Raw genomic sequence first — 14,143 nt, forward strand, 5'->3', positions numbered from 1 at the left:
AGCTCTCCCGGGAGCGGTGTTGTGACGTCTCAAATGTAACATAAAATGTCAGAGTTTTTCCACAATACCTGTCGAACATTGAATTTTTGGGCTTCCGTGGCGCAATGGTTAGCGCGTTCAGCTGTTAATCGAAAGGTTGGTGGTACGAGCCTACCCGGGAGCGTTTTGTGGGGTCTCAGATATAATGTAAAAAGTCTGAGTTTCTCCACAATACCTGACAACCAATTAATTACAGAGCTTCCGTGGCTCAATGGTTAGCGCGTTCGGCTGATAACCAATAGGTTGGTGGTTCGAGCCCATCCGGGAGCGGTGTTGTGAGGTCTCAGATGTAACGTAAAATGTCATAGTTTTTCCACAGCACCTGACGACCATTTAAATTTTGGGCTTCCGTGGCGCAATGGTTAGCGCGTTCGGCTATTAACCAATAGGTAGGTGGTTCGAGCCCATCCGGGAGAAGTGTTGTGACGTCTCAGATGTAACGTAAAATGTCGGAGTTTTTCCACAATACCTGACGAACATTTAATTTTTGGGCTTCAGTGGCGCAATGGTCAGCGCGTTCAGCTGTTAACCGAAAGGTTGGTGGTTCGAGCCCAAACGAGAGAGGTTTTGTGGGGTCTCAGATGTAGCTTGAAAAGTCGTAACTTTTCAACAATACCTGACAACCATTTAATTTCTGAGCTTCCGTGGCTCAATGGTTAGCGCGTTCGGCTGTTAACCTATAGGTTGGAGGTTCTAGCCCATCCGGGAGCGGTGTTGTGATGTCTCAGATGTAACGTAAAATGTCAGAGTTTTTCCACAATACCGGACGAACATTTAATTTTTGGGCTTCCGTGGCGCAATGGTTAGCGCGTTCAGCTGTTAATCGAAAGGTTGGTGGTTCGAGCCCACCCGGAAGAGGTGTTGTGGGGTCTCAGATGTAGCGTAAAAAGTCAAAACTTTTCCACAATACGTGACAACCATTTAATTTCTGAGCTTCCGTGGCTCAATGGTTAGCGCGTTCGGCTGTCAATCGAAAGGTTGGTGGTTCGATCCCATCCGGGAGCGGTGTTGTGAGGTCTCGGATGTGAAGTAAAAAGTCAAAGTTTTACCTCAATACCTGACGAAAATTTAATTTTTGGGCTTCAGTGGCGCAATGGTCAGCGCGTTCAGCTGTTAACCGAAAGGTTGGTGGTTCGAGCCCTCCCGGGAGCGGTGTTGTGACGTCTCAGATGTAACGTAAAATGTGAGAGTTTTTCCACAATACCTGACGAGCATTTAATTTTTGGGCTTCCGTGGCGCAATGGTTAGCGCGTTCAGCTGTTAATCGAAAGGTTGGTGGTTCGAGCCCACCCGGGAGAGGTGCTGTGAGGTCTCAGATGTAGCGTGAAAAGTCAAACTTTTTCCATAATACGTGATAACCATTTATTTTCTGATCTTTCGTGGCTCAATGGTTAGCGCGTTCGGCTGTTAACCAATAGCTTGGTGGTTCGAGCCCACCCGGGAGCGGTGTTTTTGGATCTCAAATGTAACGTAAATAGCCAAAGTTTTTCTACAATACCTGACGACCATTTAATTTTTGGGCTTCCGTGGCGCAATGGTTAGTGCGTTCAGCTGTTAACCGAAAGGTTGGTGGTTCGAGCCCAAACGAGAGAGGATTTGTGGGGTCTCAGATGTAGCGTGAAAAGTCGTAACTTTTCAACAATACCTGACAACCATTTAATTTTTGGGCGTCCGTGGCGCAATGGCTAGCGCGTTCGGCTGTTAACCGAAAGGTTGGTGGTTCGAGCCCATCCGGGAGCGGTGTTGTGACGTCTCAGATGTTACGTAAAATGTCAGAGTTTTTCCACAATACCTGACGAACATTTAATTTTTGGGCTTCCGTGGCGCAGTAATTAGCGCGTCCAGCTCTTAATCGAAAGGTTGGTGGTTTGAGCCCACCCGGAAGAGGTGTTGTGGGATCTCAGATGTAGCGTTAAAAGTCAAAACTTTTCCACAATACGTGACAACCATTTAATTTCTGATCTTCCGTGGCTCAATGGTTAGCGCGTTCGGCTGTTAACCAATAGGTTGGTGGTTCGAGCCCACCCGGGAGCGGTGTTTTTGGATCTCAAATGTAACGTAAATAGCCAAAGTTTTTCCACAATACCTGACGACCATTTAATTTTTGGGCGTCCGTGGCGAATGGTTAGCGCGTTCGGCTGTTAACCGAAGGGTTGGTGGTTCGAGCCCATCCGGGAGCGGTGTTGTGAGGTCTCAGATGAGAAGTAAAATGTCAAGGTTTTACCTCAATACCTGACGAAAATTTAATTTTTGGGCTTCAGTGGCGCAATGGTCAGCGCGTTCAGCTGTTAACCGAAAGGTTGGTGGTTCGAGCCCTCCCGGGAGCGGTGTTGTGACGTCTCAGATGTAACGTAAAATGTCAGAGTTTTTCCACAACACCTGACGAACATTTAACTTTTGGGCTTCCGTGGCGCAATGGTTAGCGCGTTCAGCTGTTAATCGAAGGGTTGGTGGTTCGAGCCCGCCCGGAAGAGGTGTTGTGGGGTCTCAGATGTAGCGTAAAAAGTCAAAACTTTTCCACAATACGTGACAACCGTTTCATTTCTGAGCTTCCGTGGCTCAATGGTTAGCGCGTTCGGCTGTCAATCGAAAGATTGGTGGTTCGAGCCCATCCGGGAGCGGTGTTGTGAGGTCTCGGATGTGAAGTAAAAAGTCAAAGTTTTACCTCAATACCTGACGAAAATTTAATTTTTGGGCTTCAGTGGCGCAATGGTCAGCGCGTTCAGCTGTTAACCGAAAGGTTGGTGGTTCGAGCCCTCCCGGGAGCGGTGTTGTGACGTCTCAGATGTAACGTAAAATGTCAGAGTTTTTCCACAATACCTGACGAGCATTTAATTTTTGGGCTTCCGTGGCGCAATGGTTAGCGCGTTCAGCTGTTAATCGAAAGGTTGGTGGTTCGATCACACCCGGGAGAGGTGTTGTGAGGTCTCAGATGTAGCGTGAAAAGTTAAAATTATCCCATAATACGTGATAACCATTTATTTTCTGATCTTTCGTGGCTCAATGGTTAGCGCGTTAGGCTGTTAACCAATAGCTTGGTGGTTCGAGCTCATCCGGGAGCGGTGTTTTTGGATCTCAAATGTAACGTAAATAGCCAAAGTTTTTCTACAATACCTGACGACCATTTAATTTTTGGGCTTCAGTGGCGCAATGGTCAGCGCGTTCAGCTGTTAACTGAAAGGTTGGTGGTTCGAGCCCAAACGAGAGAGGTTTTGTGGGGTCTCAGATGTAGCTTGAAAAGTCGTAACTTTTCAACAATACCTGACAACCATTTAATTTCTGAGCTTCCGTGGCTCAATGGTTAGCGCGTTCGGCTGTTAACCTATAGGTTGGAGGTTATAGCCCATCCGGGAGCGGTGTTGTGATGTCTCAGATGTAACGTAAAATGTCAGAGTTTTTCCACAATACCTGACGAACATTTAATTTTTGGGCTTCCGTGGCGCAATGGTTAGCGCGTTCAGCTGTTAATCGAAAGGTTGGTGGTTCGAGCCCACCCGGAAGAGGTGTTGTGGGGTCTCAGATGTAGCGTAAAAAGTCAAAACTTTTCCACAATACGTGACAACCATTTAATTTCTGAGCTTCCGTGGCTCAATGGTTAGCGCGTTCGGCTGTCAATCGAAAGGTTGGTGGTTCGATCCCATCCGGGAGCGGTGTTGTGAGGTCTCGGATGTGAAGTAAAAAGTCAAAGTTTTACCTCAATACCTGACGAAAATTTAATTTTTGGGCTTCAGTGGCGCAATGGTCAGCGCGTTCAGCTGTTAACCGAAAGGTTGGTTGTTCGAGCCCTCCCGGGAGCGGTGTTGTGACGTCTCAGATGTAACGTAAAATGTGAGAGTTTTTCCACAATACCTGACGAACATTTAATTTTTGGGCTTCCGTGGCGCAATGGTTAGCGCGTTCAGCTGTTAATCGAAAGGTTGGTGGTTCGAGCCCACCCGGAAGAGGTGTTGTGGGGTCTCAGATGTAGCGTTAAAAGTCAAAATTTTTCCACAATACGTGACAACCATTTAATTTTTGGGCTTCCTTGGCGCAATGGTTAGCGCGTTCGGCTGTTAACCGAAAGGATGGTGGTTCGAGCCCACCTGGGAGAGGTGTTGTAGGGTCTCAGATGTAACGTAAAAAGTCATAACTTATCCACAAAACCTAACAACCATTTAATTTCTGAGCTTCTGTGGCTCAATGGTTAGCGCGTTCGGCTGTTAACCAATTGGTTGGTGGTTCGAGCCTATCCGGGAGAAGTGTTGTGACGTCTCAGATGTAACGTAAAATGTCAGAATTTTTCCACAATACCTGACGAACATTTAATTTTTGGGCTTCAGTGGCGCAATGGTCAGCGCGTTCAGCTGTTAACCGAAAGGTTGGTGGTTCGAGCCCAAACGAGAGAGGTTTTGTGGGGTCTCAGATGTAGCGTGAAAAGTCGTAACTTTTCAACAATACCTGACAACCATTTAATTTCTGAGATTCCGTGGCTCAATGGTTAGCGCGTTCGGTTGTTAACCAATAGGTTGGTGGTTCTAGCCCATCCGGGAGCGGTGTTCTGATGTCTCAGATGTAACGTAAAATGTCAGAGTTTTTCCACAATACCTGACGAACATTTAATTTTTGGGCTTCCGTGGCGCAATGGTTAGCGCGTTCAGCTGTTAATCGAAAGGTTGGTGGTTCGAGCCCACCCGGAAGAGGTGATGTGGGGTCTCAGATGTAGCGTAAAAAGTCAAAACTTTTCCACAATACGTGACAACCATTTAATTTCTGAGCTTCCGTGGCTCAATGGTTAGCGCGTTCGGCTGTTAATCGAAAGGTTGGTGGTTCGAGCCCATCCGGGAGCGGTGTTGTGAGGTCTCGGATGTGAAGTAAAAAGTCAAAGTTTTACCTCAATACCTGACGAGCATTTATTTTTTGGGCTTCCGTGGCGCAATGGTTAGCGCGTTCAGCTGTTAACCGAAAGGATGGTGGTTCGAGCCCACCTGGGAGAGGTGTTGTAGGGTCTCAGATGTAACGTAAAAAGTCATAACTTATCCACAAAACCTAACAACCATTTAATTTCTGAGCTTCTGTGGCTCAATGGTTAGCGCGTTCGGCTGTTAACCAATTGGTTGGTGGTTCGAGCCTATCCGGGAGAAGTGTTGTGACGTCTCAGATGTAACGTAAAATGTCAGAGTTTTTCCACAATACCTGACGAACATTTAATTTTTGGGCTTGCGTGGCGCAATGGTTAGCGCGTTCAGCTGTTAATCGAAAGGTTGGTGGTTCGAGCCCACCCGGGAGAGGTGTTGTTGGGTCTCATATGTAGCGTAAAAAGTCAAAACCTTTCCACAATACGTGACAACCATTTATTTTCTGAGCTTTCGTGGCTCAATGGTTAGCGCGTTCGGCTGTTAACCAATAGGTTGGTGGTTCGAGCCCACCCGGGAGCGGTGTTTTTGGATCTCAAATGTAACGTAAATAGCCAAAGTTTTTCCACAATACCTGACGACCATTTAATTTTTGGGCGTCCGTGGCGAATGGTTAGCGCATTCGGCTGTTAACCGAAAGGTTGGTGGTTCGAGCCCATCCGGGAGCGGTTTTGTGAGAACTCAGATGTGAAGTAAAAAGTCAAAGTTTTATCTCAATACCTGACGAAAATTTAATTTTTGGGCTTCAGTGGCGCAATGGTTAGCGCGTTCGGCTATTAACCAATAGGTTGGTGGTTCGAGCCCATCCGGGAGAAGTGTTGTGACGTCTCAGATGTAACGTAAAATGTCAGAATTTTTCCACAATACCTGACGAACATTTAATTTTTGGGCTTCAGTGGCGCAATGGTCAGCGCGTTCAGCTGTTAACCGAAAGGTTGGTGGTTCGAGCCCAAACGAGAGAGGTTTTGTGGGGTCTCAGATGTAGCGTGAAAAGTCGTAACTTTTCAACAATACCTGACAACCATTTAATTTCTGAGATTCCGTGGCTCAATGGTTAGCGCGTTCGGCTGTTAATCGAAAGGTTGGTGGTTCGAGCCCATCCGGGAGCGGTGTTGTGAGGTCTCGGATGTGAAGTAAAAAGTCAAAGTTTTACCTCAATACCTGACGAGCATTTATTTTTTGGGCTTCCGTGGCGCAATGGTTAGCGCGTTCAGCTGTTAATCGAAAGGTTGGTGGTTCGAGCCCACCCGGGAGAGGTGTTGTGAGGTCTCAGATGTAGCGTGAAAAGTCAAACTTTTTCCATAATACGTGATAACCATTTATTTTCTGATCTTTCGTGGCTCAATGGTTAGCGCGTTCGGCTGTTAACCATTAGCTTGGTGGTTCGAGCCCACCCGGGAACGGTGTTTTTGGATCTCAAATGTAACGTAAATAGCCAAAGTTTTTCCACAATACCTGACGACCATTTAATTTTTGGGCTTCCGTGGCGCAATGGTTAGCGCGTTCAGCTGTTAACCGAAAGGTTGGTGGTTCGAGCCCAAAAGAGAGGTTTTGTGGGGTCTCAGATGTAGCGTGAAAAGTCGTAACTTTTCAACAAAACCTGACAACCATTTAATTTTTGGGCGTCCGTGGCGCAATGGCTAGCGCGTTCGGCTGTTAACCGAAAGGTTGGTGGTTCGAGCCCATCCGGGAGCGGTGTTGTGACGTCTCAGATGTTACGTAAAATGTCAGAGTTTTTCCACAATACCTGACGACCATTTAATTTTTTCCTTCCGTGGCGCAATAATTAGCGCGTCGAGCACTTAATCGAAAGGTTGGTGGTTCGAGCCCACCGGAAGAGGTGTTGTGGGGTCTCAGATGTAGCGTTAAAAGTCAAAACTTTTCCACAATACGTGACAACCATTTAATTTGTGATCTTCCGTGGCTCAATGGTTAGCGCGTTCGGCTGTTAACCAATAGGTTGGTGGTTCGAGCCCACCCGGGAGCGGTGTTTTTGGATCTCAAATGTAACGTAAATAGCCAAAGTTTTTCCACAATACCTGACGACCATTTAATTTTCGGGCGTCCGTGGCGAATGGTTAGCGCGTTCGGCTGTTAACCGAAAGGTTGGTGGTTCGAGCCCATCTGGGAGCGGTGTTGTGAGGTCTCAGATGTGAAGTAAAAAGACAAGGTTTTACCTCAATACCTGACGAAAATTTAATTTTTGGGCTTCAGTGGCGCAATGGTCAGCGCGTTCAGCTGTTAACCGAAAGGTTGGTGGTTCGAGCCCTCCCGGGAGCGGTGTTGTGACGTCTCAGATGTAACGTAAAATGTCAGAGTTTTTCCACAATACCTGACGAGCATTTAATTTTTGGGCTTCCGTGGCGCAATGGTTAGCGCGTTCAGCTGTTAATCGAAAGGTTGGTATTCGAGCCCACCCGGGAGAGGTGTTGTGAGGTCTCAGATGAAGCGTGAAAAGTCAAACTTTTTCCATAATACGTGATAACCATTTATTTTCTGATCTTTCGTGGCTCAATGGTTAGCGCGTTCGGCTGTTAACCAATAGCTTGGTGGTTCGAGCCCACCCGGGAGCGGTGTTTTTGGATCTCAAATGTAACGTAAATAGCCAAAGTTTTTCCACAATACCTGACGACCATTTAATTTTTGGGCGTCCGTGGCGAATGGTTAGCGCGTTCGGCTGTTAACCGAAAGGTTGGTGGTTCGAGCCCATCCGGGAGCGGTGTTGTGAGGCCTCAGATGTGAAGTAAAAAGTCAAAGTTTTACCTCAATACCTGACGAAAATTTAATTTTTGGGCTTCAGTGGCGCAATGGTTAGCGCGTTCGGCTATTAACCAATAGGTTGGTGGTTCGAGCCCATCCGGGAGAAGTGTTGTGACGTCTCAGATGTAACGTAAAATGTCGGAGTTTTTCCACAATACCTGACGAACATTTAATTTTTGGGCTTCAGTGGCGCAATGGTCAGCATGTTCAGCTGTTAACCGAAAGGTTGGTGGTTCGAGCCCAAACGAGAGAGGTTTTGTGGGGTCTCAGATTGTTTAGTCTTAAAAAACTATTGCTGTTTAAAGCTTTTTATTGTAATATCAATTTGCTATGTATCACGTAATTAGGGCTATTTTTTAACGGCTTTTTATTAGATTTCTTATCTTGTATATTTTTTAAATGTCAATATATATATGCAGCATTTCCATATCAAAAGGCAGTTCTATTGTAATCCAAATGTTATCTCTTTAATTCATGACACGTTTGTTTAAACTAGAAATAAATTGTTTTAACCGTTACATTGAACCAGTTAACTTAATGTCTTTATTGATCACGCACATTTTGGTCCGTCGAGCCGGATATACGCACATGCATTGAACTTACAACTCAATCGCAGCTAGCCCGGCATAATAATTTCGTGAAAATCTTCAAAGGCATCAAGTTAAGCGTCAAGTCAAGAGACGTCTACTCAGTCAACAAGGACAGCAGCACCATGGACTCTCTACTTTCAAGACGCAAGGCACTCAAGGGTCAAATTACACGTATTGAAAACAACATCATGCAACCTGGCACTAGGCAAGAACTACAACCTCTGACGGATGCGGCGGTAACATTATACACTGACAAAGTTCAAAAACTTTCGTCGGACCTTGATTCACTCCAAGAGATCATGCAGATGAAATGCACGGTAGAAGAGTTCGATGCAATCGAAATAGAATATAACGCACTCATCACCAGGCTAGAGAACATGGATATTCTGCTGCGGAATGAAAAGAACAAGCTAGCAATGTCCAATCTTTCGGCGACAAAAACCACGGCTGACATTCGACTACCACCTATTGATCTACCAAAATTTGGGGGAAGTTACATAGAGTGGTATCCGTTTCATGACCTGTTCGTTGCTACCGTTCACTCCAACGCACAGCTGTCAGGCGCTCAGAAGTTACATTATCTCAAGAATGCCACCTTTGGCGAAGCAGCTCTCTTAATCCATTCAATCCAGTTAACAGACGGAAATTACATTGAAGCATGGGACATCTTAAAAAATCGGTATCACAATGCAAGAGAAATAATCGATGCGCACATAAAACGCCTCTTCAACCAGCCTTCAATCAAAGATGAATCAGCATCAGCCCTAAGGCGATTGGTGGATACTACTTCGGAATGTATTAGGTCATTGAAGGTCCTCAACGAACCTGTTCAGCATTGGGACGCAGTTTTAATCTACATTATTAAAGAAAAACTCGACAATGAATCACGACGTCATTGGGAATTATCTTTATCTGGGACAAGGCGGCCAACATATGATGAACTCACAAATTTTCTGGAACAGCGAGCCAGAGCGCTAGCAGCGGCCCAACCGGTCTCAAGTACATTAAAGTCAAAGGAGGCTTTTCATCAGAAGAGGAGCATACACGCACATCATGGAGCGATCAAAAGGAACTGTATCTTCTGTACAGAAGATCACGCAATCTTCAAATGTCCGATCTTCGTGAAGGCCTCAAGCGATGAAAGATGGGGTATGGTTAAAAAACATTCTCTCTGTTTTAATTGTCTCCGTTCTGATCACCAGAGCAGCGATTGCAAATGGGGAACCTGCAAATTATGCCATTCAAAACATTATACAATGCTTCATCGAGAAGAACCTGAATCAAGAAACGTTACTACGCACGTCTCTCGAGAGCTATCCCTAACATGTTCGAAGAACTCCAAGGGTTACCAAGTGATCCTACCAACGGCGATCATACACGTTGAAGACGGTACTGGACAGTTCAAACCGCTACGGGCCTTGTTAGATTCAGCGTCACAAGCCACATTTATTACGGAAGAAGGCATTCGCAAGCTCCAGTTGAGGAGAACACGCTATAGTATCACCATTGGTGGTATAGGAGCCACTGGTATAGGAACGTCACGGGGTACGGTACAGTTGGAAATTCAAGTAGAAGCGGCAAGTAAACTAACGATTAAAGCCTTGATACTCAAGAACATAACCGAGAATCTGCCGAGTTTTTCGTTCAATCCAGCTCAATGGCCACATGTTCAAGGACTGAAACTTGCCGACCCAAATTTCTATACTTCAAGTCCAGTAGACGTGCTGCTGGGTGCGGACATTTATTTTGAAATCATCGGAGAAGAAAAACGCAAGGGAAAACCGTGGCTACCTATGGCTATTAATTCGAAATTCGGCTGGGTTATTGGTGGACCAATAGGACACCCAGGATCTTCTATCAAGCCCGAAATTCGAGTTCATTCCTGCACTCTCGATGATCAAGTATCCAAATTTTGGGAGTTGGAAAATATTGGACAAATTAGTTACCTAACGCCTGATGAAACACTCTGCGAACAAATGTATGAAGAATCCTATACCAGACAAAGCTCCGGAAGATTCATGGTTCGTCTACCATTTAAATCTGATCCGATCAACCTTGGCGACTCAAAGAAAGCAGCTATCCGAAGATTTTCTTATATGGAAAAACGCCTCCAAGCGGACCCAACCTTAAAGGAACCATATTGCAATTTCATGGACGAGTATCTCAATCTTGGACATATGGAGCGCGTGCCTAAAAATCAGAAAATGAAGAATGCCTATTACTTGCCACATCATCCTGTCATTAAGGAAACTAGCACAACAACAAAGTTGAGGGTGGTCTTCGATGCATCGGCCAAGACTTCAGCAGGGATATCGCTCAATGATATTCTACTTACAGGACCGAAACTTCAAGACGACCTAATCACTCTTTTAATCCGTTTTCGTTCCTTCCCAATTGTCATGACAGCGGATATAACCAAGATGTATCGACAAATCTTGATTCATCCAGAGGATCGTGATTGGCAAAGAATCATATGGAGATCTGATCCTTCGAAGGCATGGGAAGAATATCGATTACGGACCGTCACTTATGGCACGGCAACTGCACCGTACTTGGCTGTAAAAACACTACAACAACTATCTAAACACGTGGAGGAGACGTTGCCCTGGGCGTCTCAAGCCCTAAAAAGCGACTTTTACATGGATGACTTGATGACAGGAGTAAGGACTACAGCAGAAGGACTCAAACTTCAAGAACAATTGATTACGGCAACTACTGCAGCTGGATTTGAACTCCGGAAGTGGGCGTCAAATGATACAACTCTACTCAAGAAACTACCAGCCGAATTACGTGCCAGTCCTGACTCGCTGAGAATCGACATCGACGAAGCAATAAAAACCCTTGGGCTCTATTGGACACCAACGGCAGATCATTTCACCTTTTCTGTGGCATCGCTGAACAAAGGAGATATCATCACGAAGCGAACTATACTCTCCGATACAGCAAAGATTTTTGACCCACTTGGTTTTCTCGCGCCGGTCACCATCTTGGGAAAAATACTACTTCAAGATACATGGCAACTCAAAGTGGACTGGGATGAACCACTACCAGCTAATTTGGTTAAAAAATGGCAAGAATTTCGAAAGCATCTCCCCCAGATTGAGACGTTAACAGTTGCACGCTACGTTTACCAGCCTGGTGTCCAGGAAGCAACCCTACATGGATTTTGTGACTCCTCAGAGAAGGCGTATGCTGCATCAATTTATATGCGATCAGTAACTGCAGAGGGACAAGTGAACGTTCAATTAGTTGCCGCGAAAACAAGAGTCGCTCCACTGAAGAAAGCAACACTTCCCAGACTCGAATTATGTGGAGCGGTTTTACTAGCCAAATTAATAAAGCTTTTCCAAACCTCAATAAAGGAACAAGTGAACGAGATCCACTGTTGGACCGATTCCACGATCGTGCTGTCCTGGGTCACCTCCCCACCTCAACGCTGGAAGACCTTCGTGGCCAATCGGGTGTCTGAAATTCAAGCTATCGTACCAACCGCTCAATGGCACCATGTCCCTGGAGAAAGCAACCCAGCAGACTGCGCCTCCCGGGGAGTGTACGCAACCGAGATGCATCAACATCCACTATGGTGGCACGGACCGCCTTGGTTACATTCATCTCAACCACTGGAACAATTGCCTCCCTTACAAGAATCAGCGGAATGCGGTGTCGAACAAAGAACCATAAAACTAGCAGCGGCTCACGTACACACGAACAATTCCATGCTAACCAGCTATTCTTCCTTTAGAACTTTGATAAATGTTACGGCCTATATGTTCCGGTTTATTTCTAACAGCAGAGTTGACGCTAATCTGAAAGAGTCAAGAAAAATTGGAGTCCTGTGCCCGGATGAACGTGAAGCCGCTCTCAAGCATTGGATAAAACGAGTACAGCAGGAATGTTTTTCTGAAGAGTACGAGCGATTATTACAACAAAGAGATCTTCCATCAAAGAGCAGACTCTTATCATTGCACCCCTTCCTGGATGAAACGGGGATAATCAGAGTAGGAGGGCGTATTCAACATTCTGGCCTACCAGTCGATAGAATCCATCCGATGTTGTTGCCTCGCAGACACCCCCTAACTGATTTACTAATCAATCACGAACATATTAAACATTTGCATGGAGGACCTCAACTTCTAAGTGCTGTTATCCAAAGACGATTCTGGATTATTGGCCTCCGTGACGCAATACGCTTTCACATTCGACGGTGCGTACGATGTGTCCGTCTTCAAGCCACTACTGGATCACAGCTAATGGGTCAATTACCGACGCCTCGAGTCACTCCAGCACGGCCATTCCTAAACTGTGGAATTGATTACGCTGGGCCTTTCATTCTTAGAGTCTTAAAAGGTCGTGGTCAAAAGACATTTAAGGCATATGTCGCTCTGTTCGCCTGCTTTTCCACTCGAGCAATACACCTGGAATTGGTAAGCGATATGTCCACCGAAGCGTTCCTGGCTGCCCTTAAACGATTCGTGTCTCGTCGTGGGAAATGTCTAAACATCTACAGCGACTGCGGTTCAAACTTCATTGGGGCTAATCATGAGTTGAAGAAAATGATCAAAATAGTAATTGCCACATCAAAAAGCGCATCCGTCGTCAACTGGGTATCCGAGGAAGGAATCAATTGGCACTTTAATCCTCCAGGCTCTCCACATATGGGTGGCTTATGGGAAGCTGGTGTCAGATCGGTGAAGTTCCACTTGAAACGAGTTATTGGATTAACTACACTAACATACGAAGAGATGCAGACCGTCCTATGTCAAGTCGAGGCGTGCCTTAACTCAAGACCATTGACATCGATGAGCGCTGATCCCTCCGATATGTCCGTATTAACACCAGGGCATTTTCTCATAGGAGGCCCGATTACCGCCATCCCAGAACCGGACTTAACAACTGAAAGATTGAAACACTTATCACGTTGGCAACTTAGTCAGAAACTCGTACAACATTTCTGGAAACGTTGGAGTAACGAGTACTTGTCCAGATTACAACAACGACCTAAGTGGACAAAACCAAAACCGAACCTCCAGATTGGCGATCTTGTGTTACTGAAGGACGAAAATCTACCTCCTACAAAATGGAAGATGGCTCGTGTCAAAGAAGTTCATCCCGGCGCCGATAAAATTGTCCGAGTAGCCACCGTGCAGACAGCTGACAAACAAGTTAAGCGATCTATTGTTAAGTTGTGTCAGCTACCATTAGAATAAGTAGAATTGAAACCAATATTTCAAGTCGGGCGGAATGTTTAGTCTTAAAAAACTATTGCTGTTTAAAGCTTTTTATTGTAATATCAATTTGCTATGTATCACGTAATTAGGGCTATTTTTTAACGGCTTTTTATTAGATTTCTTATCTTGTATATTTTTTAAATGTCAATATATATATGCAGCATTTCCATATCAAAAGGCAGTTCTATTGTAATCCAAATGTTATCTCTTTAATTCATGACACGTTTGTTTAAACTAGAAATAAATTGTTTTAACCGTTACATTGAACCAGTTAACTTAATGTCTTTATTGATCACGCACACAGATGTAGCTTGAAAAGTCGTAACTTTTCAACAATACCTGACAACCATTTAATTTCTGAGCTTCCGTGGCTCAATGGTTAGCGCGTTCGGCTGTTAACCAATAGGTTGGAGGTTCTAGCCCATCCGGGAGCGGTGTTGTGATGTCTCCGATGTAACGTAAAATGTCAGAGTTTTTCCACAATATCTGACGAAAATTTAATTTTTGAGCTTCCGTGGCGCAATGGTTAGCGCGTTCAGCTGTTAATCGAAAGGTTGGTGGTTCGAGCCCACCCGGAAGAGGTGTTGTGGGGTCTCAGATGTAGCGTAAAAAGTCAAAACTTTTCCACAATACG

At 45.3% G+C, this 14,143-nt stretch overlaps 1 protein-coding gene and 4 non-coding genes across 5 annotated transcripts; all 5 read left to right on the top strand.

Moving 5' to 3' along the window:
• The first annotated feature begins 236 nt into the window (after nt 1-236).
• Nucleotides 237-309, top strand: TRNAI-GAU (transfer RNA isoleucine (anticodon GAU)). The gene has a single exon. It is a non-coding gene; the product is annotated as a tRNA-Ile (tRNA).
• Nucleotides 310-971: 662 nt separating this feature from the next.
• Nucleotides 972-1,044, top strand: TRNAD-GUC (transfer RNA aspartic acid (anticodon GUC)). Its single transcript has one exon. It is a non-coding gene; the product is annotated as a tRNA-Asp (tRNA).
• A 1,543-nt stretch (nt 1,045-2,587) lies between these two features.
• On the top strand, nt 2,588-2,660 carry TRNAD-GUC (transfer RNA aspartic acid (anticodon GUC)). The gene has a single exon. It is a non-coding gene; the product is annotated as a tRNA-Asp (tRNA).
• A 956-nt stretch (nt 2,661-3,616) lies between these two features.
• TRNAD-GUC (transfer RNA aspartic acid (anticodon GUC)) lies at nt 3,617-3,689 on the top strand. The gene has a single exon. It is a non-coding gene; the product is annotated as a tRNA-Asp (tRNA).
• A 4,539-nt stretch (nt 3,690-8,228) lies between these two features.
• Nucleotides 8,229-13,488, top strand: LOC149596496 (uncharacterized). The gene is made up of 2 exons (XM_089861433.1): nt 8,229-8,255; nt 8,308-13,488. Exons 1-2 carry the CDS (start codon nt 8,229-8,231, stop codon nt 13,486-13,488), a joined length of 5,208 nt encoding a protein of 1,735 aa, XP_089717559.1.
• Nucleotides 13,489-14,143: the final 655 nt, after the last annotated feature.

This window comes from Phalangium opilio, unplaced genomic scaffold, assembly GCF_054372755.1.
Source record: "Phalangium opilio isolate 3A_F unplaced genomic scaffold, DU_Popi_V2 ptg000390l_1, whole genome shotgun sequence".
NCBI lineage: Eukaryota > Metazoa > Arthropoda > Arachnida > Opiliones > Phalangiidae > Phalangium > Phalangium opilio.

What these genes read in the sequence shown, in the direction of transcription:
- LOC149596496 (XM_089861433.1), top strand. Translation starts at nt 8,229, where the DNA reads ATGTCTTTATTGATCACGCACATTTTG. An exon ending in TATTGATCACGCACATTTTG is followed by an intron (nt 8,256 to 8,307) that starts GTCCGTCGAGCC and finishes ACTCAATCGCAG; the next exon opens with CTAGCCCGGCATAATAATTT.